Raw genomic sequence first — 26,344 nt, 5'->3', positions numbered from 1 at the left:
CGCTCATCGGTTTGACAAAACAATTTCTTCGCGGTTAATGCTTGATTTACCGCTGTCGAAACTGTTAAGCATTCCATAGAAGTTGTTCTGTCGATTTACCTTTTCAAAAAGTTGTGTTTTCCTTCCAAAAATGCGAAATTTGAGAATTTTTAAGTTTACGACCAGCGTCCGAGTGAAATTCCCATACATTACGTTAACTCATTCACAGCGCATGCCTGAAAGTTAACAACCCACAAGTGACAAAAACCCCACATCGCGATAACTCGTTCATTGCGCATGAGCACATTCACTGGTTAAAAAAGTGGCAATAGAGATAGACTCTTAATGTTACTTTGAATAACAGCGACACAGTACAAACCGTTACAGTTGACTGTGCTGACATCCTCGCTCCAGGCTCCCCAAAATCCACACCTTATAGAGGCAGGACCACTGAGCTGGTAACCACTGGAGCAGTTGAAGGTACAAATTGATCCATAATCTTGATTTGATATGAGACACCGTGGAGGATAAACATGGACACCACTCTTCAGAGTAATATTTTTACAACCAGACACTGGTGAAGCATTGCGAAAGAAAAGAAGAAAGACAAAGTAACTACTTGATTGGTCATAACGATGTAGATACCAGATAAAACAGAATCTGTGTTCCTCTCGAAAAAAGGCGATAGAAAAGGTTATAGGAATGTATTGGTAGACACGTGTCCTGGAGTTAACCTACGAATGAAGATTACATGTAGTTATAGTAAATAACAGCCCCCTCCATAACGTCACAACTATGAGAGCTATGACACTGACGTTTGGAGGATAGATAGTATGTCCCAAAATGTTTCCTTTGACGTTCTAAACGGAAAGCGATGACGTTTTATGACGTGATACTCATTTTATAATTGGATTTAGATTTCTCGATTCCCTTAAAACGTCAGGGGAGCAACAAAACTAAACAAAAAGTAATCAAAACCAATAAAAAGTTACAGTAAGAGATTGAAGTAATTTTACTTTATTTTAAAAGGGATTTTGTATTTAAGAAAAAAATGCCTGTGAAAAATTGTTTGCCTTGGTTACACCAAAGTCAATGAGCACTAACCAACCACATACAATCTTTGTCTGATTAATTTCTGACAAAAATTCAAGATGTCTTATGCCGTTTTCTCAAAATTCAAAAACGTTATCAGGTTCAAAGCCGCGGTGCGTAGAACCTATACCCCCACCGGTCTAGATAAGGTAGGTACTTGAAGATCTGAAGGCAAATTTCATATTACCTGCGACATTCTAATGATGTCCAACTGAGAAAACATTGTATTCTCTAGAGCAAAATTCGCGGTCTCGCCACTGGCTTTCGTGCACAGCCAGAGTGCGACAAGTTCGAATGAAAAATTTCTAAGTTATTTATTTTAATTTTTTTTTTCATATTTGTTACCTCTTTGCCAAAAGAAGTTAATGCAATAATTATTAGCGATAATGTTAGGCGATAAAAAAAGTCAAAATAATTATTAGCGAAATCTATTGCTGGGTGAACATTGGATATGACGATTATATTTTAAAGAGACTCGCCAGTCTTTTTATAAATCTACATACAGTCCCGTATGATGCAAGTTGTTAAAACTATTAACCCACATACCTAGCAGGGTTAAATATTCAAGAATATCCAATTTGGCTTAATCTTCCTAGACTGTGAAACGCCAAAGGATAGCCCCTTGTGGCCTGGATAATTGAAACTTTTATAATTTACCTCTAGCGCTTCACCGGATAGGCATAAGTGGCGTATACCTTGTGACTTGTAAGCTTTACTGGTGAATGATTACTAAGTTTAACGGAAAATAATATTAATAAGTGTGAATAAATATATTTAATAAATACTCTGCAACTGAAAACAAATACCTTTAGAAATGACTATAACTGTTAGTTTGAATCACCTCTCACTTACGATTGATTTCACAAATGGGGCGGAAAGATGTTTTGCAAGACCAGTCATGCCATTTTTGTCCAGCCCTGGTGGCTACACAATCTTCCGTGCCTCCCACGTCACTGTTAGGTTGGTTATGGCCCCAGTTTGCGTAATTAGTGAGTGATCCGTCAATCCAAAGCCATCTGGAGCCGTTCGTCAGATCCCTGTGCAAAGCAATCCACGCCCAGTTTTTAATTCTTGAGGAAACTGCCTTAACTTTGGCTTGTGAATTCAATATTGCAAGGTTTGTTCCTCTGGCTACGCAGAAGGATTTAGCAACGTTCCAAACCATTGCCTTGGAAAACATTTTAAAGCAAGATCCGTGGAAACCCGCAATCCAGCTCGTTGGGCAAAGGGCTGCAAGGAAATGTAAAATAAAACAAGTAAATGCAATACACAATACAACATAATGCGTGCAATGCGACGCCACGTCATGACTTACAATGCAATGCAATGGTGGCCTAAGATGGTCAGGAGACCACAAGAGTGAAAGATACAAAGCTGGAATATCCAGAGTTGTTTTTTTTTAATTAGCCAAGCTCGATGTAAACGTTCCACCCGTTAACTAAACTGGATGGGAAATGACGAAATGAAAGAAATAATTCGAAAGTACCAGCGTGTACTTCACATGGTGAACCTAAAGCGCATTGCCGCCAAGGTGATTGCTTAAATTTACAAAAAAATCGCTGCTTTTTTCTTTGGCAACCGAAGCCATGTTGTTACATGATCTGAAAAACAGGAATGTGTGCGGTAGAAATGGATGCAAAGTAAATTATTTTCTTGCCATTTATTCGCTTTTTATACATTTAAGTTGTATTTTCCTTTATTTCTGGTGGTTTTAGATCTGTCTGCGAGATAGGTTGCTGCAACAACTCATGTTGACTAGTCTCGGGAAATAGAGACAGAACTTGAAGATTGTCCAAATTAGGCAACTTCACATAGCTATAAAAATTCCATGAAGGACGAGCCGCAAGGTTTCCTTCTTTAGTGACAATTTCTATGGTACTTATTTTACAGTTTCCTTGGTTTGGTTGAAAATCACTGCCTCACTTGATTCCAAGTTGAGCTATTTCTTGATTGTTTGATCATTTGGTTCGATATTGGTGTTATTAAAGTCTTGCTGTTGGCTTGTTTCATGCTCAATGTTTACAAAAGTCGCTTTGATAAATTAAAAAGATGTAATATAACTAACTATGGTGTTTGTTTGTTCTAGCGCGAGCTTGTAAGTTATTGTTAAATTGATCAATAAAAGTTGTGCTCAATTTAAGCCTCGACATAAGCCCTCCTCCCCCTTTTGCTCGCAATCTGCGCTTTTTTTCTTCTCCGAGAAATAATATTCAATTCCGACCTCAATTAGATGGCAACTCTATAACCTAGAATCTACTGTACAGGAAAGTTAACCATGCGTGAATTCCTTTGAAGTGTTTGGTTTATTTTATTGTCTTGTCATTTTTTACTGGTTATTTAGCTTCCCAAACTGAATTAGATTGCAAGATTATTCTCCATAGGAATCCAAAGCTTTTTGGGAACGTGATGACAATCTGAACTGAATTGTTTTCTCTGTTGCTGTCTGTCCTTGATTTGTTGAAGCATATTCCCAGTAGCCTCTTGTAGTCATCCAGATAGAGTAGCCTCTACTGCTAGCCCTTTTTCTTGTCCTCAGGCAACGCTTCTCCCTACAAACGGCTGCTCACGTTGGAACCATATTCCTTTCCCATTGATTTTTTTTTGCGCTCAATTGAGGGAGGAAATCATGTATCAGCGAAGCGAGAATGACGTAAGTTTTCCGGCGAAAAAAATGACAACGGGACTTCCAGCAGATTGTAAGACTGGTTTTTATCAGTTTTTCTATTGCGGATAAAGCCGAAACACCAAAAAAAGTAGTGGACGAAAGCTCAAAGTGTTTCTTGTGTTCTTCGCCCACAGCTGCTAATGAAAGGGTATTTATTTTCGGGAATGGTGTGCATAATTCTGCTGAAATTATCAAATGTTCGTTAGAGCTCGACATCAGCTGCTACACCAGCGGCAAGTTGTTTATCTGCAAGGTGGTGTGTTATAAGCGACAGCTAAAGTTTCAGCGCGCAACTAAAATGGTATAAGAACTTGGGAGAGATTCACGAATCATTTCAAGGTAGCCAAGAGCCAAACTATTACTTCGCGATGCAGATGAAAGTCAAGTTCAAGGTAGAGCAGTGAAGAACTTGTCGTCAACGTTCCACGCAAAGTCCTTGAGAAGTCTACAATTTGGCACGACCAGGGATGTTTCTAAATCTACCACTTGTGTTTCTTCTTTTTGTAATAATCAAACACTGCTTGCTGGTGCGAACCCGCTTAACGACGTCTTCGCGCAGTGTGTCGATATTTATCTTGCTAATTAGCACGTGCCAATGTCTTGCGTGGCATTCGCCAACTTGTATATATTAAGCTGCGCGTAAAGTATGTGTGCGTGCTCTCTTTCTCGCTCGGCGAATCTTCAACGTTTCAACAATGTCTTGCGAGTAGCTTGCATTAAAACCAGAACGTTACATGGTGTGAAAAGTAGGATCTACCGATGGCTTTTCTTCACTCACTGCCGGTGCAACACAGTCTGAACATAAACGATTATATCTGGCATTACTGACACTTAAGTCAGAGAAAGGCTTTTGCGTGAACCCGAACTCAGTCTCGCAAAAACGCTGGATTTTTGTCGCGCATCAGGGATATCTCAAGCACAGATTAAGGAGGTGAGCGAGCTCAACGCACCCAACATTCATCTAGTCAAGGACAACGAGAAGTCTGCCAAAGAGAAGTGTTCTGATAAACTGCCTCCCGTAAATCAACTTCGCTACCCTTGCAGATTATGCAGGAGAAAACACAAGAGTAAGCGCGAGGCTTGCCCTGCGTGGGGAAAAAAGTGCATAAAGTGCGGAAGAGAGAACCGCTTTGCTAAGAAATGCCCTACTTCTTCTGCCTTAAAGAGAGTGTCACTGGTCGAGGAGGACGATGAGTTCCCAGTTTTTCAAGTGTCCAAGGTGTCAGCCCAGAGTTGTGACTCGAACCTGGTGACGCTAAAGTTCTCAAGTGGAAACTTCATACGGTTTGAGATTGATACCGGAGCGCGTTGTAACGTCTTACCTGTGCACATTTACAAGAAGGCAACCGGTGATTTTGACCTCAAGCAGGTTAACACAGCAAAGTCGTCCATTGTATCGTATGATGGTGGAAATATTTCGGTGTCAGGAACTGTGAAGATCCAAGTTTGGAGAGGATCATTCACATGTCTGTTGCTGTGTCGTCTCGTGGAAAGCAAACGCTGTTGTCCCTTTTTCGGCAAATCGGCCTGTGAAGGAATGGGTGTGGTTGAAATTAAGGATTCTGACGCTATTCGTCGGCCTGATACTAGTGGCGGTCAAGTTTTTTCTGTCCAAGACGCGATGTCTATCTCCAGGCCACCTTCCAAGGAGGAGGTCATGGAGACGTTTCCCAATGCTTCCGACGAAGGCCTTGGTCTGCTTGAGGGTGAGTACCACATCCGACTTAGCGATTCAGCAAGGCCAATTCAACACGCTCCCCGTCGAGGTCAAGTTGCGCTTCGCGATAAGATCAAAGAGAGCCTTGAAGAACTACATAGCTCCGGAGTCATTAAACCAGTCACAACGCCAACGCCCTGGATCTCATCCATGTTAGCCGTTCCGAAGAAGAATGGTAAAATTAGAATATGCCTGGATCCAAAGGATCTGAACAAGGCAATTCTTCGGGAGAACTACCCTATGCCTACCATAGAGGGAATTGCTACTCGCCTTCATGGCGCTAAAGTATTCTCCCTCCTCGATGCAAAGAATGGTTTTTGGCACGTCAATTTAGACGAGGAGTCTTCTTACCTGACTACTTTTCAAAAACCTTTTGGGCGCTATCGCTGGTGCAGGATGCTTTTTGGAATAAGTTCTGCCCTCGAAGTCTTCCAACGGCGCATACGCGAACTGATTGAGGGACTTAGCTGTACTGAGGTTGTGGCGGATGATTTCATAGTTGCTGGTTTTGGGGACACGCTTGAGGAAGCTATTCGTGGTCACAACAAGACCCATGTTTCTTTTCTTCAACGATGTTCTGAACGTGGCGTCAAGCTTACTGTGTAAAAACTTCAACTGTGCTTGGAAGAAGTCCCTCTGATAGGCCACTACAAAGTCTGGTCTGAAAATTCATCCTGAGAAAGTGAAAGCTATTTTTGAGATGCCACGCCCCACTGACGTGTAGAGTTTACTGCGTTTCAATGGAACCGTTCAGTACTTGGCTAAATTCCTGCCCCGCCTTTCTGATATGGCCCACCCGCTTCGTCAGCTGGCCTGTAAGAACGCTGAATGGGTTTGGTCTGAAACCCAGGAGAAAGCATGGAGTGATATCAAGACTGCCATCACCCAAGCCCCGGTTCTGCGTTATTATAGCCTGTAAGATGAGGTTTCTCTCCAGTGTGACGCCTCTGAGCCTGGGCTGGGAGCCGCTTTGCTTCAGCTTCAGCAGCAGCCAGTGAGTTTCGCATCCAGAGCCGTTACCCAAACCTAAGACCAGGTACGCAAAAATTGAGAAGGAGCTCCTGGCTATTGTGTTTGCATGCGAAAAGTTCGACAAGTATATCTTTGGGCGTGATGTTGCGCATGTGGAAACTGATCACAAGCCTCTAGGAGAAATCTTCAAGAAGAGTCTCTGCAAGGCACCTGCAAGACTTCAGCGCATGCTATTACGACTTCAACGCTACAATCTCGAAGTCAGGTACAAGAGGGGTCCCCTTATGTACATCGCGGATACGTTAAGACGTACGTATCTCAATGAAACGTTGCCTTCAGAGGAGGTGAAGTCTCTAGAACTCGTAGACCATATTGAGAACTTGCGGGTCTCTCCGTCTTGGCTGGCGCGAATTGAGGAAGAATCAGCCCGTGATCCAGTTTGTATTGATCTTCAACGAGTCATTCTACAAGGCTGGCCCAGTGACATTTGCGAGTGCGAACCTGTTTTTGCGCCCTGTCTTCCAGTTTTGTAGTGAGCTGATCGTTCACGGAAAACTGGTCTTCTGCGGATCTCGTCTTTTTGTCCCCAGTTCACTCCGAAAGGAGTTTATGTCTCTGGCTCACTCGAGTCACATTGGCCTTGGGGGCTGCCTTCTCCGTCTTCGCGAGTGTATGTTCTGGCCCGGAATGAGCGCTCAAATGAAGGATTTCGTTGGCCAGTGCGATATCGATATCTGCCTTACGCACCATGACTCGCAAGTAAGAGAACCGTTACCTCAGCACAAAGTCCCACCTCGTTCTTGGGCCAGGGCTGCTGCGGATATCTGTTTCCACTCTGGTCGAGTACTGTTGGTGGTCGTCGACTATTTTAGCAACTTTATAGAGGTTGATTACCTTTCTTCTGAAACCTCTAAGTCCGTGATCAGAAGTCTGATGGCTATATTTAGCCGTTTTGGAGTGCCGGATACCTTGGTTACGGACAATGAGCCTTGTTTTGCCTCGTCTGAGTTCGCTAAATTCGCAGACCAGAAGAACTTTGAGCACGTTACTTCGAGTCCGCGTTATCCTCAAAGCAATGGCAAGGCCGAGAACGCCGTACTCACCGTTGAACGCCTCTTTACGAAATGCTGTGCAGCTGGTGTCAGCGAATTCCAAGCACTCTTGGATTGGCGGAACTACCCGAGTGAGGGCATGGATTCGAGTCCCGCCCAGCGTCTTTTGGGTCGCCGCTGTAAGACTTTCTTTGCCGACTCCCAGAACTCTTCTGATCCCTGTATTTAGCCTCGCCAATGATGCTTAACAACTGCGTGCCCGGAAAGAGCGACAGCGCTGGTACTATAACGGTGGAAAGCGCCCCAATTTTACCTGTAAAGCCTGGTGAGACTGTCCACGTTCGTTCACCTGCTGGAACCTAAAAACAAGCTGAATGTCTCAGGCAAGTTGCCCCCAGATCACACGATGTTCTAATCGATGGAGCGGTTCGCCGTCGAAATCGCAAAGACATATGGCGCACTGGGGAACCAAGCTTTTAAAGAACCAGTTGCTGAATTTGAACGGGTTGCTGTCACACCGCCGGCTACTGCCCTTCCTGCCCCTTTTGCTGAACCAGTAACGCCTTTCCCTGTTGCTGAATCGTCATCGCCACGTCTAGTAACTGAGTCCACGGCGTCATCTTCTGAAGTTGGGGATGTTGTCCTGCCGAGTAGAAGATCAACAAGACAGAGAAGACCTCCTGAACGTTTTAAGGATTTTGTTATGTCATAACTGATTTATTTATAAGGACCAGTGAGGACTTTGTTTACTTTTGAGGACTCTAATTCTTCTGGCGGAGAATTATCAATGATCTGATAACTTTTTTTGTTTTTCTTTGTTTGTTGTTGTTTTTTTTGTCAAGGGAAGATGTGTCGATATTTATCTTGCTAATTAGCACGTGCCAATATCCTTCGTGGCATTCGCCAACTTGTATATGTTAAGCTGCGCGTAATTTGTGTGTGTGCTCTCTTTCTCGCTCGGCGAACCTTCAACGTTTGAACAATGTCTTGCGAGTAGCTTGCAACGTTACACGCAGTTTTATCACCAGTTCAGCGCATGAGTAAACCGCAACAGCTCCGTCCTCAATTGACTTTAACTCCCACATGTAATTCGACGAACCTTGGGGAAACTTACCAGGTAAGGCACACCTCGCTTCGAAGAAGAACAGCAACGGAGGACCTGGAAAAGTCCGACTAGGAGAACGTTTGCTTTGAGTGGCGTGAGAGAGCTCCAGTTTTTTTAATTTCTTCCTTCTGACGTCTGCTGCAAACAAGAGTACGAAAAGCTCTACCTTTTTGGAAGTGTAGCACTTGCGGGATCTGTTCTACTGAAACAGAGAAGTTTTGCTGTTATGGGAGTTCTTCTCAAGAGTAAGGCAATAGAGGTATGTTTTTACTATTTGATTCTATTAAAGTACCACTACGATCAAAGTTTTGCATCCCTTTTTTTCTTCAGCTTTGGAAAGTTGAAGTGATAAATACTTACCACGCAAATTTTACATCGAAGTTCCAACGAGAAAACCAGTTATTTTATACGCGAAGTTCAGCTTCGCTGTACCGCCATTACCCGAACGACAAATGGCCGTGAACTACATAGAGAGCTGGATCTAGTTGCACCGACAGGAATATGACGTCATACGCGCACAACAACATGGCCTGCTTTCGAATGTTCGATCTCGTTGAAAGAGGCCACTTCTTTTTATTTTAGTGGCTCAAGGGCCGTCTTTACAGCGCACACGTATTGTGGGCACCCGAAAGAAACCTACCGGTGGTTGATTGAACATTTATGGTTCTGAAATACGTCAAAAGGGGGTAACTTCTTCAGAAAAATCTTCTTTTTGTACATCGCACCGAAGTACTAAAGACATATCCTCTCGACGACTTCGACAGTTGCTTCGAGGGAAACTCAAACGCAAGGACTGCCATACAATGCTACTGCCTCGATGCTTACTTTTTCCAGGGTAAAGCGAGGGACTAAGTGAAGCGATTAGGCCAAGATAACTGATCGGAAATGAACTGTTTTCGTGAATACATGCAATGAAAGCAAGTGGCGCGGAGTGGTGGTGTGTATGTTTTGTTAATAGCTCATTGCAATGCTTTGTTTGTCTAGTGTTCATTACGTCTACTTCCTATAAATGTCATGCTTTGGTAAAATAAAAGTGCACAGATACTCCATTTTATCAGATTTTATTCAAAATAATAATAGTAATAATTGCTTGTGGTATAATATTGACAATCAACTGCCTCGAGTTTTTCGAATGCTCTCTTCGTACAAAGCACCCCACACATTTCTGAAAGACTTGTATGCCGACTGTAGAATACACAGCAAGGCGAGATTTTTGATCTGTATTAAATGAGCAATCGTAGTTAAACTGATTGTGGCATTGACATAAAAAAATTATCTCCATATATTGAAACAATCACATGATATGTGAAAGTACAGGTCAGAAGAAATTTGTAGGCAGCTTTCCAGCTGATGTGGACCTGCTGACACTCCAACTTGCAAAATTCTCTAATGTAACCGTCACTGATTACTGTGAGTCAAGAAGGTCTTGTGGCAATCCTATTTGGTGTGTGTTATTAACTAATTATAATACTATTGTTGAGCAATCTTTTTAAACATCACTTGTAAATATGCTTTGACTGCACCTTTGTGCAGACTTGCAGTGAATATTATGCATGAAAGTTATTTTCTGGGACAAGTCAAGATAATATCTACAATTTAAGTACTAAAGAGAACAAATGAACCAAACTGACAAAATTATGAGACAGTATTTTGTCCAATACCCTATTCTAAAGAGTGAGGAAAACTACCAGTGCTTGGTAAATTTCATCTTTGTGTTTGAATTATTAATTTTGTATTTGTGCCTTCTTTTGTTTTCTTGTCAAAGTCTGTTACATGGACAGCCAATTTTATAGCATTTTTTGTACAACATAATAAATTTCTGACAAAAGTATTGCACTTTTTTGGTATATACCAGAGACGGTACAAAGGCGTCAACAAGGTCACCTGAGCACACCATGGTAAATAGGACTACCCATGGTAAATAATGCTATAGTAAATTTCACATAGCTTTTAGTTAAGATCTGTCAACGACACTTCCTGAACCTTAAAATGTTGGGATCTGTATTATAAGGGTTAGTTTAGGGAGGCATGAAGGCATTTTTCACAGTTACAGAAGATACCTTGTCCAGAAGAATGGGCCAGGATCTTACACTAAGGTTTACATTGTACATAATGTGCAAATTTATAAATGGAAGGGAGAGTTGGAGAACTACCAGCAAATTTTTGCAATATTTAGTATTGATATCATATCAATATGACAAGTACGTACTGGTAATGCATGCAGACTGTGTGTACATGTGTGGTTTTTTTAAAAGTTGCTGTCATACCCACGTCAACAAGGACCACAATGCTGCAGGCATGTTGAGAGTAGACAGCAAGACTGGCCTCTGACTTCAAGGTTAAACTTACCTTTATACAGGGAAGGTTTTTGGCCAGTGGGATCATGGCATGCATTCTTGTGCTCTGAGTATTCTTACTGTTGAAAATGGTTATCAGAGAGGGCAACAGCAGAAGGCGTACCTTTAAATTTGATCCTAGAAACTGCCAACATAGCTGATAGGAGAGTCTTCTAAAAAATCTCCTGGATATAGGTCAAGCACATTAATATAAACAGTGAATGGATTATGGAAATTGTTTACTGATGGCCAATTATATATTTTGTTGGCTTGTTCATAGTGAGGGAGATTTGAGTGTTATGTCATTACAGCAACAACAAAAACAAAACAAAAAAGCCCCCCCTCCCCTCCAAAAAAAAAAATAATAATAATGAAATGAAATAAAGTAAAATATGTGGTATCATTGGCATAAAAAAATGGCTTTGATATTTAAAGCTGGCCATGTTCTTGGTTCTGGTTATTTTCTGAAGGCCAAAGTAAAAACCCACAGATATCAACATCCAACATAAGAAAGCCAGGGCTATATGACAGAAGGAAAAAGCTAAACAGAATAGAAAAAAACAACAAACACATAGTATAAGTATAAAGCATGAAACTGTTTGTGGAGTCATGTAAGATAAAAATTGCAAGATAGAAAAAAATTAAAATGAAGTTCATGTCGCTGAACAAAAACAAAAGATAAGCTGTGGTTTGTGTGAAAATTCAGGTTAAAGTATTTTGGCTCTTAATTTAAAACACCAAAGAAATAAGACATTAAATCTCATTTATGGTAGAATCTCCAAGAATAATTAAGGTATATCTGTGGAAAGGATGGTCATTCTTTCATAACTATATTTCAATTTTATGTCTGTGAACATTGTGTGATTTTGTGGGAAAATACACAATATTGTTACAGCACAGTGTTATGCTGGCTCTTCACGCTCAACATGTGAAATGATTACAATTATAGTGTCAGTTTTAAATGAGATCAAGAGGCTGGTTTGCTGGTTTCACTCAGATTCACACATCTTCATTGGCCAAGGAACAAACGTCATTGAAATAACAAAAATAGGTGAGATATGATGCAAGCCTACTAAGGTTTCCTCCTTAGCTGTCCTCCTAAACTTTCTTATTAATCTTTAGTTTTCCAGCTGCATTTGCCGGAGGGCTTTACAACCATTTATTGCTGAATGTTACTTGGACTGTGGCTTTAAAATATTAGGCCCCTAGTGATTACTTCATTTATTGCTTGAAAGTTGTTGTAGAATGAGGAAGGGATCTAACCAGGTAATACCTGGTAGATTACAGCCCTGTAGTATTGTAATATTACTAATATTCTGTAGATTACAGCTATACAGCTATAGCTACCAACTTTTCAACTGAAGTTAATTGTACATCATTTTAGTTTTGTCAAAGCTTTATTGAACTATAAAAAAACGAGGTAAACAGTTCTTTTTTTTTTCTTGACTCATTATGCAGCTTTGATTGATACTTGCGAACACCATACACGCCACCAACATAACGTCAACATGTACGTATTGGTCTGGAGTTATCCATCCTATTCAATAATTTGTTGCTCAAGCGCTTCTGCGAATAGAGATTAGGTTCTGTTTACTAATCCCAAATAGAAAACATACCCAGAATATTAAATAACCATAAGTCTACCTCCAATACAGTCGCTCAGCAAATGCCAAAGTGAATTCGTTTATTCTTCGGCTTTACATGTAAATCCCAGGCTTGAATGAGCTGTTCGCGTGTCTTCGAAACGTGTTCTTTGCAGTCATACGACTCCAAATCCACCGCCAAGGAAATTATAATCCAAGATTTTCGATAAAATTGTCCTTTAGATCACTTTTCACCAAACTGGATGGCGAATCTTACAAATAATCTTGCCTATTCACTTACTTTAGGACTTACGACTACTGAGTTTTACTGAGTTCTTGCAAGGAACGCACGATGTTCGATGCGCGTATGACGTCACACAAAGTTCTCATACAAGCAACCACCATTTTAGAATCACCACGGGCGTCACTTTGCAGTCGGAGTAATGGCGGACGGGTTTTCGACGGTTTTCGGCCACTTATTCCCAGGATCAGTAGGTTTGTATAAAACTAATTAATAGCTATCTTTGCAATTACGAACTCATTAAATGGATTGAAACACGAAAAGGGCGAAAATAGAGGTAAAAAATTTTCGTTGTAGTGGCACTTTAACTCTTCTTGAGTGAATGCCTTGTTCAAGTTAGACGAAGATACGTTGCCGGCAGATTTGCTACTTTCACCATTTTATTATTTTGAATATTGCAAAATTTTTAATATAATTTCAATATTTTGAAGGGTGCGTGCGATAGGGGCCTAAAGCCCCAGGTACACAAGCAAGTTTTTCTAGCCAAGGAAAAACTTGTTAAATGACTGCTGATCTAATACCAAATGCTCCCTTTGATTCACAAGCATGTATAATGGAAACTGGATGGAGAATTAAGCAGTCTATCAGAAGTCACTTGGGGCTTTATTTCAGGCATTCCTTTGTTTAGCATTCTTGCTATGCCTTTGTGTTTACATGTACATTTCCTTTTGTTCCTTGTGGTTTCAGCTTCTTGAAAATAAATATAAAGTTTTCAATATCCAAAATAATAACATTCCAGTAGTCGCCTTGTAGGAATACGGAAAATTGAATAAAACAAAGCTAGACTTTAAACTGGTTTAAGTAAAAAACAAATAACAAGGGCTTAACCGGGAACCGTTTTACCCACTTTGTGGGATATATTATTATTATTAGATGTGGCACTGAGGAAACATCGTTTTCAGTAGCTGCAAACTAGTTATTTTGATTACTAAAACAAATTTCAGAGGTGAAAAAGTAATGTTCATGCGGAGGATTTTGATTTTTAAGGAAGATAAGTTAAAATTTATCCACAACCTTCAAACTGCTTCAAATACATTTTGCTCTTGAAAATTGGCAAATCATGTACATAACATGCATCATGCATTTCACTGGTGACTTTTTCTTTTTCAAACAGCTTAAAGTATAAAAGCCACACAGGCTAATTCTGCCAATTTCTCCCAAGCTATGTTCAACTTAGATCACATCTGTCAAAGCACATCTCTGCCGGTACTCCCTAACCATTGCTTACTGTTAGTTTCCAATTAAATAAATAATACACTTTTCTTATACCAAAAGATTTCTGTTAGGCATCGTTTTAATAGCTCGATTTCCTACGCAACCAAAAAACATAAACAAAAAAAACAAAAACAAAAAGGAATTTCGTTAAAAAAAGTTATTCTTCCTAATAAAATAATCACGATATTTAAACAGGGAGCTGCAGGTATTCCTTACGTCTAGGTGGAGAAAGACTTTCTCAAACTCCTTCGTTCCTCAATCCTAGGGCGTTCGAGCCCTTACTCTACCCCACCCCCCGAGCCCCTCTCTGTGGTTGCCTGTCATTGGTCTGATAAGGCTTATTCCAAGAGGCCTTTCAAAGCATGAAAGGATTTTCAAATTTTTAAAAAGAAGATAAAATAAAGTGAAGTGAAGCGAAGTGAAGTAAAGTCAAGTGAAGTGAAGAGAAAAAAAGGCAAGTAAAGTGAAGTCAAGTGAAGTCAAGTGAAGTGAAGTGAAGTAAAGTGAAGTAAAGTGAGGTGAAGTGAAGTGAAGTGAGGTGAAGTGAAGTGAAGTGAAGTGAAGTAAAGTGAGGTGAAGTGAAGTGAAGTAAAGTGAAGTAAAGTGAGGTGAAGTGAAGTGAAGTGAGGTGAAGTGAAGTGAAGTGAAGTGAAGTGAAGTGAGGTGAAGTGAGGTGAAGTGAAGTGAAGTGAAGTGAGGTGAAGTGAGGTGAAGTGAGGTGAAGTGAAGTGAAGTGAAGTGAAGTGAAGTGAGGTGAAGTGAGGTGAAGTGAAGTGAAGTGAAGTGAGGTGAAGTGAGGTGAAGTGAAGTGAAGTGAAGTGAGGTGAAGTGAGGTGAAGTGAAGTGAAGTGAAGTGAAGTGAAGTGAGGTGAAGTGAAGTGAAGTGAAGTGAGGTGAAGTGAAGTGAAGTGAAGTGAAGTAAAGTATAGTAAAGTAAAGTAAACAAAAGTGAAGTAAAGTAAAGTAAAGTAAAGTAAAGTAAAGTGAAGTGAAGTGAAGTGAAGTGAAGTGAAGTGAAGTGAAGTGAAGTGAAGTGAAGCGAAGCGAAGCGAAGCAAAACAAAGCAAAGCAAAGCAAGCAAAGCAAAGCAAAGCAAAGTAAAGTAATGTAAAGTAATATTTCAGTGAACAAAACAATGGATTTACATGGATGACAAAACTACAGCAAATCTGAAGCAAATTTGGCTTAGTTTGCTTAAGATTACCTTATATAGTTTAAACTGTAGATACCTAAACCAGACGCGCTACATCGCTTAAACGCCAGACACCTTTAAAGGTATAGGGTAACCTTAAGAGAAAGGATTGATTTTACACATTACAACGTCACGCCGATTTAAGTGTGTACCCCAAATTTTGGGGTCGTTAAGTATTCATATATTCACGCTATTGTTCTCTCTTTTGTCGAACAATTTCCGACAATAGAGCATGTTTCCGAAGATCGCAAACCCTTTGAAATAGGTGAGATATTTTATCTTTTGTTTTGCTGGCCTGTGGAAGCTCCCTGGGGAGGCTAGAGAAATGAGTCACCATGATCACATTGACTCGCAACGCGCCGCTACAGTATGGAGAGTTTTAAAAACAACTTCCCATCCTGCAAACTAACGAATAATCAATAAACAAATTTTGTTCGCTAAACGGATACATGGATTTGCCGATTTGTTTATCTCTCATCTTTAATGACAGCGATCTATAACAGATTCTCGCCTTTCAGCTAAAAGTTAGAGAATCGCTGAGTATAAAATGTAAATAAGGTCAACTAAAAAGAGCGCGTGTCTACATAGGCCAAAGAGCTGATGTTATTGTTTGTCAATGCATCATTAAGTATAATCAGAATGCGACTTCCACGCTGAGTTTTTTGCTCTGATATTTTAAAATCTCTAGTATTTTAGAAACATAAACTTAATTACGATCGACCGCGTCTTCACTCGTAACAAACAAAGCGCACAACATCAAATACCAGTTTGCTTACAGTGAATTACAATTGGAACTCTTTCATAGCTCCTAAAGTGCTTTCTTTAGGGAATACAAATCAATGTTTTAGCTTTTTTGTAAAAAAGTTATCATTGATGATGGTAAATGTCATATTTGTTCAAGATTTAATTCTGCTTTTGCACAAACACAATGCATAGGTACAATTTTTTTATAGAACTTATTTATGGATCAAATGTGCATGCAGATGCGCTTTTTTAAAGATTTTTGTAAAGGCTTCTGCTTCTGTTCTAAAAGCATTTAAACTTGTCATTTTGAGCGAATTTACAAAGCGTCAATAATTTATTATAACACAAGAAGTGCTTTCCCAATCTCCTTAGTGCCAACCGTTTTTCTTTGGGATCGAAAAATGAAATACAACTTTCATTGTTGTTTTCTGTTTTCCTACAACATTGAGAAACGGAATTCATAGTTCTATTTTCGTTTTCGTTGTTTTATCACTTTGGAAAAGGGAATTCCAATTTCCATTTCCGTTTTTCGTCTTTTGTTTTCCTACGACATTGGAGAACGGAATTTGATCTTCTATATAGCATTTAAAACGGATTTAAATTTTCTATTTCGTTTTCGTATGGCATTGGAAAACGATAAATCGAATTTTCGATTTTAATTTTTTTACGAATGAGATTCCGAACGGAAGTGAATCTGACGTTTACCCGGATATAACAATAAAAGAAAAAACAACAAATAACGATACAACTGCTTCCTGCCCAATGTTTTCTGTCGTAGTTGACAGTTCGTGGGATAGCTTTGATCGTGTTCGTGTTCACTTTTATTTATATTATAAGTCTTAATACTTGAATACTAGCAATGGCAGAGGAGGATTATTTGATATTTTTCACCGGTGAGAGAGAAAGAAGAGTCGAAAGAAGACTCGCAAAGTCACAAGTGACTGCAGAAAGGTTGGCTCAAATATTTTGTCCCATTAAACTTACTCAATTGAATAAAAGTGAAGAACATCCGAAATCCTCTTTTTTGAGTGGAAGAATCCGAGTGGAATGTTATCACCGCGTGTTTTCCAAATACAAAGACTTCTTTTCCAAACTGCTCACCACAGTATTTGCCGACAAGTTCGGTATTGTCATCTATTATTTTGACATAATCCGACCTGCAAGAACATTTAAGTATAAAGTTAGTGAAAATGTTTCATGAACACTCTCAAGATAAATGGCTTCTTTTATGAAAATAAATTAATTTAAAGGCCCACATTCACCCAAGATGTATTGCGCGCCGAGAAACAGTTTTCATATATGAAAACTCCCCATTTTATTTGAGCGGGAGTCGAACGAGAAAGCAATAAGCGATCACTAATATTCTTTCCTTCCAGCCAAGTCGTAGAGGAAACCCGTATGAACCGCTTGAGCTCGCACAGCCAATAAGATCACGCGTTTGGACAATACAGCATTTCAAAACAAAAACAAACCACCGCAACGGCTCTTGGGTAAAGGAGGGCCTTTAAAGAATCATAAACCCTTTGTCATTTTAAGCCGTTCAAATCACTAGTTAATATATTTTTTTTGATAATCCTTCCAAAGTTCAATTCGGCGTGACCCGTTAAGTGCACTTCCCAGCCCCCCTCTTTTTGGCCACTTTTTCTTATTAACACTGGCCATTCAGCGCCAAGAACAGAACTAACCCATCGCCCGAATCGAACAGTTTATGCATGTGTCTTTGGACTTCGTTAGAGCGGCGAGGACTTGTCTGTTCGCAGCCGAGAGATTTGTTACACTTTTGGAATGGCATTGTTAAAGCGAATCTGATGCCATCATCGTTACCATGAAACTGAACCCTAGAACTCAATCTTGGTTTCATTGTAGCCGGTATACAGTGGAACCTCTCCTTACGGTCACTTCTTTAATACGGACACCTCTCTATTAGGGACAGTTTACCCCTTGGTGTCCGTAATAAAGGGGTTCGACTGTACACGCTAAACATTAGATGTACTATGCAGTATATGAAAAGACCGACCGATTCGTTCTTTGAAGCTCGCAAGAGACTCAAATACTCATCGCACGACCGAGATCTTTTAAAACTATTTTGGATGTAATTTCAACAGGCGAAAACAAGAGACGTCTGCTTCGCAAAGAGTTCAGAGCAAATTATGTCGCTTTTGTGTATAACCCGTCTATATTAGGAAGATGCCAGGTAACGCGATATCTGTTTTCCTTGCCAAACAGCTCAAAAGTTCGCTTTCGGTCCGACTTTTACGCAGAAAGCTTATACGGTACGTAGAGGAGTAAAACTTGACGATAATTCGGGTTATTAATAAATTCACCGGGTAAATGGGATTTGTTGATTTAAGTAAAGGAGGTTACTAAGTGCCAAGATTCACGATATGTGACCATTGTCAGCTTCTATTTTTTAACAGATTTTCATCGGACGTGTTATAAGATGTCATGACCCTCTGTCGCTCTGGTTCATATACGTGAATCAACAAATTGGATTTGCAATTGCCTTACAAATTGAGCCTGTATTATGTTCTAACCCCCCATCCCCGCGTCCCTGCTCCTTCTGCGAGTCTAATTGTTTTTTGTTTTTTTCTTTACTTTTATTAATTCTTTGGGTAAACGTTGGGCCCAAAAGGCTAGCTACAGAGACTACAGTTTCCATTTTTGCTCTCAAGGTACTGAAGTCATCGGATCACCCGGTTGTGTTTGAGGACCTCAAGGCAAATATACTTCCGTATGCGGAAATTCTAAATATAAATTGAGAGAAATTCACGTATCGTAAGGGCTATACCGGGTGTTTCCGTCTCTGCCCCCTTATTTTCGCTCTCGAAGATGTGACTGATAATTAGACAGGATTAGAACTTATCTTATCGCTTAAATCAGTCACGTGGACAAGGGTTAAATTAAAAAAAAAACTGTCAATCTGAAAAGCCTGGGGTGGCAATTGATTTTAGTCCCAGGGGACATGGACTGATTATCTTTATATTATCACCCCAATTACCATCCTTCAGTATACTTTTGAACCAACCGTTACCGACCATCCAATTTTTGTAGGCTAGGTGATCGCTTACAGGAGGTGGTCGCATGCAAGAGATCAGACCTAGGGTGGCCAGCTATTGTGTCATAAACCTATGGTACTTTCCGGCAAGGCAACACAATCTTCCTCAAACGAAGGATAAACATTATTTCTCACTACCCCTATGACTAAATGAGGTATAAATCTTCAATACCACATTCCCTCGGAATATTATTTTTGAATCATGTTGAAACAAAATGAATATTGCAGACAGGCAGACACCTTTATTTCATTAAACTCAGGGTGGCCCTGTCACGCAGCACAAACGAGTTGACCTGCTATCAAAAGGAGCCCTGAGTATCAAATACGTAATTGTCAATTATAATCTATTTTCAAGTGCTTTCCTTCGTTTTACTTACCTACATGAAGAACTCGGCTCCAAGTCAAACATTTGGAAGTAAATTTTCAGCGCCTTGCCATGTGGAATAGAAACATTGTAAAGACAGTCCATTTTGGGTGGATAGTTGTTGGGATAAAAGGGGCTTTCCAATGTATTGTTTACCACTGAAGCACATCCTGCTAAAGTAAATGAACAGCATTTCTGACACCAGAAATGAAACATACTGACGGAAATATGTGCCATATAGGCTGACACTTTCGATGGGTCTAAATTAATTATTACGTGATTGAGAATAATTTGTTTCATTTTTCGTTGCTTAAATTAAAAAATGTATATATTTTACTGAATGTTATACTTAATGCTCAATATCTGCTTGATAGGAGAGGCAAAATTTCAACGGGGAGAGATGGAAGTGAAATATGCGAAAAACATATATTTGAATCATCAAGGACTGGCGCATTATTTTCAAAGGGGCTGAAGTTAATTTGCCCGAATAAAATTAGTTGGCTGCTGGTGCCGAGACAGTAGTGTAAAGGCTACGTATAAAACTGTTTACAGTCCCTTGTTCTCCTGTTTGAATTAAAAGATCAAAATGGCCCCATGGCGAGGGCAATCTGTGGAGAGCACCAAAAATATGGAGGGAGACCCTCGATAGGTTGTATTTCGTTTTTCTCACCTTTCTTATCCCACTCGCGGCCCTATTAATCTCGTCATTTCAAACCAAGATGTCAGTAGTTTGATCGAAGCGTGGGATATTGACAGAAAGGGCTAAGACCGTTAACATTCTAAGGGCTACGTGACTTTTATTAGTGGGAAAAAAATGGGAAATAGCCAGAAATACGTTTCCTTTACTTTCCCCTGCCTGTTCAATAAGCATGTCGCAATAGTTACGAAATCCATGCACATGCTAAAATAATATTTCTCTATGTCGCCTAATGTAAACTTTTACGCATACCGTCTAAATTTTCAGGCTCTGATCTAGGTAAAGTAAGACTTTCTCAAAGTCCTTCGTTTCTCAATCCTACGGTGTTCGAGCCCTTACTCCATCCCCCCCCCCCCCCCCACCCACTCTCTGTGGCTGTCTGCCATTGGTAGTCTATTAGCTTCTATTGGTCTCTTGATCTTGAGGCTTTTCCAAGCATGAAGATAGAAAGGAAATCCTGGTTCCTTCAGAACTGAACTCAAATCACCCATACAACGGCTTTTCAAAATTTTAAAAAAGAAGATAAAGTATTAAAAGGTGACGTGAAGTGAAGTACAGTGACGTGCAGTAAGTAAAGTAAAGTAAAGTAAAGTAAGGTAAAGTAAAGTAAAGTAAAGTAAAGTAAAGTAAAGTAAAGTAAAGTAAAGTAAAGTAAAGTAAAGTAAAGTAAAGTAAAGTAAAGTAAAGTAAAGTAAAGTAAAGTAAAGTAAAGTAAAGTAAAGTAAAGTAAAGTAAAGTAAAGTAAAGTAAAGTAAAGTAAAGTAAAGTAAAGTAAAGTAAAGTAAAGTAAAGTAAAGTAAAGTAAAGTAAAGTAAAGTAAAGCCAAGCCAAGCCAAGCCAAGCCAAGTGAAGTGAAGTGAAGTGAAGTGAAGTGAAGTGAAGTGAAGTGAAGTAAAGTAAAGTACAGTAAAGTACAGTAAAGTAAAGTAAAGTACAGTAAAGTGAAGTGAAGTGAAGTGAAGTGAAGTGAAGAGAAGTGACGTGAAGTGAAGTGAAGTGAAGTGAAGTGAAGTGACGTGAAGTGAAGTGAAGTGAAGTGAAGTGAAGTGAAGTAAAGTAAAGTACAGTAAAGTACAGAAAAGTAAAGTAAAGTACAGTAAAGTGAAGTGAAGTGAAGTGAAGTGAAGTGAAGAGAAGTGACGTGAAGTGAAGTGAAGTGAAGTGAAGTGACGTGAAGTGAAGTGAAGTGAAGTGAAGTGAAGTAAAGTGACAAAACTATAGCAAATCAGAAGCAAATCCACATTTACACAAACTAGCCTTAGTCTGATTAGAGCAAAGATCGATTTTGAAAAAAGATTTGCTACCCATAGCAATGATGGTAAATGTCATATCTGTTCAAGATCGGTGCTTTTGCACAAAAACAATGCGTAGCTACAATTTTTTATGAATTTATTTACAGATGATATTTGCATGGAAATGCCCTTTTTTAAAGCTTCATTTGCATATGACGCAAATAAGCTAACAAATTTGCTTTTTTACACGACTTCTGCTTCTGTTGTAAAAGCATTCAAACTTATCATTTTGAGCGAGTTTAAACAGCATCAATAATTTGTTATAACACGATATCTCCTGAGACAGAGGCTCATGATAAAGTGTTTGGCAATAATCCAGATGGAATCGGAAAACAAAGTTGGCCCACACTTCAATTTCCAAATTAAAAAAAAAAATTAAATCCTAAAATTGTAAAAAGAAAGCTCGATAGAAGGCATTATAAAAATTAAGGATCAACCTCATGCTTGGAAACAATAAACAAAGTTGCTAGCTTCTAGGATGATGCTTCCACTGGGATCACCATGTCTCGCTCTCATTATTACTCCTTTTACGTAAACGAAAATAAGGATATCTGCGATCCTTGACGCCTGTTAAGCTGTCCAATTATACTTACTAAGTTGAATAAAAGTGAAGAACATCCGAAATCCTCTTTCTTGAGTGGAAGACTCCGAGTGGAATGTTATCACCGCGTACTTTCCAAATACAAAGACTTCTTTTCCAGACTGATCACCACAGTATTTGCCGACAAGCACGTTATTGTCATCTATTATTTTGAAATAATCCGATCTGCAAGAACATTTGAGTAGAAAGTTAGTGAAAGTGTTTCATCCGAACACTTTTAAGTTAAATCGCTCCTTTTTTGAAAATAATTCAATTTATAGAATCATAAACCCTTTGTCCTTTTTAGCCGCTTAAATCACAAGTTAATATTTTATTGAATAATCCTTCCAAAGTTTAATTCAGTGCGACCCTTAAAGTGCACTTTAACGCCCCCTTTTTTCTCTTAGAACCAACCCATCATCCGAGTCGGACAGGTTATGACATTTGACAAGCTGCATCGATCAGTCTTTGGACTTTGTTAGAGCGGTGAGGATTGTTTGCAGCCGAAAGATTTGTGACACTCTTGGAATGACATTAAAGGGAATCTGATGGCATCATCGTTACTATCAATGAAACCGAACCCTGTAACTCACTCTTGGTTTCATTGCAGCCGGATACAGCTATTTCAATTAACGTTGTCGGTACAAAGCATAAAGCTAAAAGACAAGACCGAAAGTTTACGTGGGATTTTTATGAATAAATTCATCAAAATCAGCCATGCCTGAAGAAAACAATAGGTTGTAATTAGCAGTACAATGACCTGCGCGTGCAGGGATGATTTTCATGAAATTATTCATAAAAAAATCCCACAAAACATTGCGGTCTTGTCTTTTAGCTTTTTTAATCCGACAACGTTTATGAAATAGCTGTATACACGCTAAACATTAGATGTACTATGCAGTATGAAAAGGCCGATCGATTCGTTCTTTGCAGCTCGCAAGAGACTTACAGTCAACCCAGGTCACGCGTGAACAGTATTTCCAAGAATGAAATGAACATTCGAATTTCTCTTAGTAATGTCCGACGTGTGAATGGAATGTTGGAGATTTCTCTGGAAATCGTTCAAAAAAAGACGCATTAACTGAGAAAAAGATTCAAAATACCTGGGAAACAATTGCTATTCTTGAAATATTTAATTTTGCAATGTAATGAAATTCATAGCTTTATACCGTCAATAAGCTATGGAAATCTATACGGGAACTCTGAAATCTCGTTGGCGATTTTCAAAACTGACATGTAAATTTCAAGACTCCGTTCAAATTTCAAAAATATCGTTCACGCGTGACCTGGGTTGACTGTAATTACGCGTGGCACGACCGAGATTGTTAATCGTCTCGACTCCCCGAATTTTTCCAAACGGGATGGCAGAAAAAACTTTTTTGGATGCCATTCGAAACAAGCGAAAACAAGAGAAGTCTGTTTGGCAAATAACTTAGTGCAAATCTGATGTCGCTTTTGTGTATGCCCGTCTACGTTAACAAGATGTCAGGTCACGCCATTTCTGTTCCCCTTGCCGCACCGCTCAAATGTTTACTTTTCTATGTGTCAGCACTCCCAGAGATATTTGTAACTTTATTTTTTAAATGTAAAACTACAAATTGTAATCTTGTTATTTCCAATAAAGATTTGCATTAAAAAAATAGAAATGTTTACTTTTGGTCCAACTTTTACGCATTAAGAAACCTTTACGGGGCGTAGATAAGTAAAACTTGACGATAATTCGGGTTATAAATAAGTTGACCTGGTTAATGGCATTTGTTGATTGAAGTAAAGGAAGGCGATTAAATACAGAGATTCATGATATCTTGCGACCATTTTCAGCCTCTGTTTTTGTAATAGAGTTTTCATCGGACGCGTAATCAGATCTCATGACTCTCTGTTGCTCACGTTTACATACGTGAATATATAAGAACTTAGCCTGCGGGTTAATTATTTATTTTATTTTATTATTTATTTGCGTAAGCGTTGCAGCGAAATGCTTCCTTACACAAAATACAGTTTTGAATTTTTGCTCAAAGTACTGATGTCATCTGGCTCGTGTTTGAGGATCCCAAGATAAAAAGACTTCTGTTTACGGAAACTCTAAATATAAATTGAGTGAATTTCTCGTATCCCAAGAGCGAGATCGGGTGTTTCCCTCTCTGCCCCCTTATTTTCCCTCACAAAAATATAACTGATAATTAAACAGGATTGAAACTTATATCAGTCACGCGGAGAAGGACCGATAAACAACAAAAAACAAAAAACAAAAACAAAAATTCCTCCGAGCCGGACACTGTCGCAAGGCTCACAAAGCAAACTAAGTTCCATATTCCCTAGGAAGTTCATATTTGAAGCCTGAAAACTGAATATTGCAAATAATTTGTCACTTTATTTTGTATTTTTTTTTTAATTATTTTTCTTCGTTATACCTACCCACAAGAAGAACTTAGCTCCAAGTTGAACAGTTGAAAGTAAATTTTCAGCGCCTTGCCATGTGGAATAAAAACTTTATCGGCGCAGTCCATTTTGTTAGGATAGTTGTTAGGATATCCGGGGCTTTCAAGGGTCTTGTTGATCATTGAACCACATCCTGATAAAACAAATTGAGACTTCCTCGCTACAAATTTATTGATTTTTGTTATTTTTTTCACTACACAGACGTTACATAAAACGGGTACAAAACTTTGATTATTAGGAAGGAATGCATTATTAAACTTATGCACCAAACAACTGGAAACGGCAAGATCTCCCCGGAACACCCACCAGGCATTTTATTATTATTTTTTTTATTTTATTATTATTATTATTTTTTTTTTTTGAAGAGTAGGTTGTTCAAATATTCCCCTTCTAGGGCTAAAAAGCATTCAAATGCCCTACTTTTAAGTGTTCTAGGGAATCTCCTCGAGGGCAAATTTTCAGTTTCAATTTAAATCACTATTCCTGCTTTGCAGACAGAGATATATTAAAAAAAGGCCTCCAGAAAGTATGTAGTTTAAAGCCCTCTCGAGTGAGCCATTTGTTCAGAAAGGCGGATGCTGCCATCAACAAAAAAAAAAAAAAAAAAAAAAAACTCATCAACTTCTCGACCAAAAGAGACATCAAGTTCAAATTCCCCAACCAAATCAATTTCCCCTCTCCCCGGGGACGATACACCCCCCCCCCCTACCCCATCATACACGGTCAAATGCCCGGGGTAAGATGTTGAAGGCTCAAATTAATCGGCACATTATATTACTGAGTAAAAGAGAGCTTTTGTAAGACTTTATAAATCTACCTTCTTCTAGTAACTGGGGGGTATTGAATTTCAACATATGAAAAAAATTATAACTGTGTAGACCATGTACAGGGGAGTGGAACGGGTTGTGGGGTATTTCTGCTCGTATCGACTTTGAAAACACCATACGCAATTTTTTTCGGAAATTCAATTTCGTATGCTTGCTCAGGGTTTAGTGACTTTGATGTTACCATAAAAACCTATTTTTGACAGTCAGGTTTCTCAAAAATTGGAAGGTGCCTGCTTTTTATGTACACTAATTAACTAAATTTTAAATTTCTTACAGTAAATTATATGGTCTTATATCATTTATGTATACTTCGTTTGATTTTGATTGATTACTTCTTGTCAGGTGTGGTGTTTTTATGATGTGTTTTGGAAATCAAGAAATCGAAGATGACCGCCATTTTGGAATTGTGATGTAATGCTGTTCTCATTTAACGTCATCGCTTCCCGTTGTGAACCTCAATGGAAGCATCTTTGGACTACCGTAGACATATAGCTTTTATACGTTCGAAGTTACGGAGAGGAAGGGGGATTCCCCCTCCGCCAACGCCAAGCCTTAGAAGACAGGTTGCTCCTCTGCTAGGATGATCTTACCACTGAGAGATCGTAGAATTGTCAACGAACTCTCCCGCATTCTTGTTTTTATTTTTATACCGGACTGTTTAATTTGATCCGCATTTGGAATTTGTTTAATCTGTTTCATTGCACTTACCAAGTTGAACAAAAGTGAAGACTATTCTGAATCCATTCTCTGATAAAGAATCATCCGTGTGGAACGTTAACACCGCTTTTTTTCCAATTAAAAGGACTTCTTTCCCAGACTGCACACCACAGTATTTACGAACTTCTGTGCTGTTTTCATCTGCTATCTTCAAATAGTCAAAACTGCAAGAAAATTGAAAATGCCTTTTATGAAACGCTCACCAACACTTCAACGTCATTCATAATGCCCCTGTTTTTTTTGTACTACACAAATCATCGACTAACTGCTCCACCAAAGTTCAATTTGTGGATCCTGGACTAATTGACAAATGATTTCACTACGGTTTTTCTTCTTTTTTCGCGACTTTTTACGCAACAATTTCTGTCGACTTGTGCCACAGGTCGCCCAAGCTTTATGAGCGTTTATAAGACTCTAGCG

At 39.2% G+C, this 26,344-nt stretch overlaps 1 protein-coding gene across 1 annotated transcript in view; it reads right to left on the bottom strand.

Moving 5' to 3' along the window:
* Positions 1–358: 358 nt before the first annotated feature.
* The window catches only part of LOC146456881 (exoskeleton protein RP43-like), a gene marked incomplete at its 3' end in the record, with an annotated part of 34,457 nt that continues 8,471 nt past the window's right edge, over positions 359–26,344 (bottom strand). The window contains exons 4-10 of the mRNA XM_085092809.1: positions 25,916–26,088; positions 24,357–24,513; positions 21,955–22,127; positions 19,386–19,542; positions 16,938–17,110; positions 1,924–2,301; positions 359–553 (exon numbers count right to left, since the gene is read on the bottom strand). Of these exons, the coding sequence (XP_084948935.1) occupies positions 359–553; positions 1,924–2,301; positions 16,938–17,110; positions 19,386–19,542; positions 21,955–22,127; positions 24,357–24,513; positions 25,916–26,088 (1,406 nt within the window). The remainder of the gene's footprint in view (positions 554–1,923; positions 2,302–16,937; positions 17,111–19,385; positions 19,543–21,954; positions 22,128–24,356; positions 24,514–25,915; positions 26,089–26,344) is intronic.

This window comes from Pavona decussata, unplaced genomic scaffold (assembly GCF_977016875.1).
Source record: "Pavona decussata unplaced genomic scaffold, jaPavDecu1.1 SCAFFOLD_254, whole genome shotgun sequence".
Taxonomy (NCBI): domain Eukaryota; kingdom Metazoa; phylum Cnidaria; class Anthozoa; order Scleractinia; family Agariciidae; genus Pavona; species Pavona decussata.
This window is presented reverse-complemented; position numbering and strand designations above follow the sequence as displayed.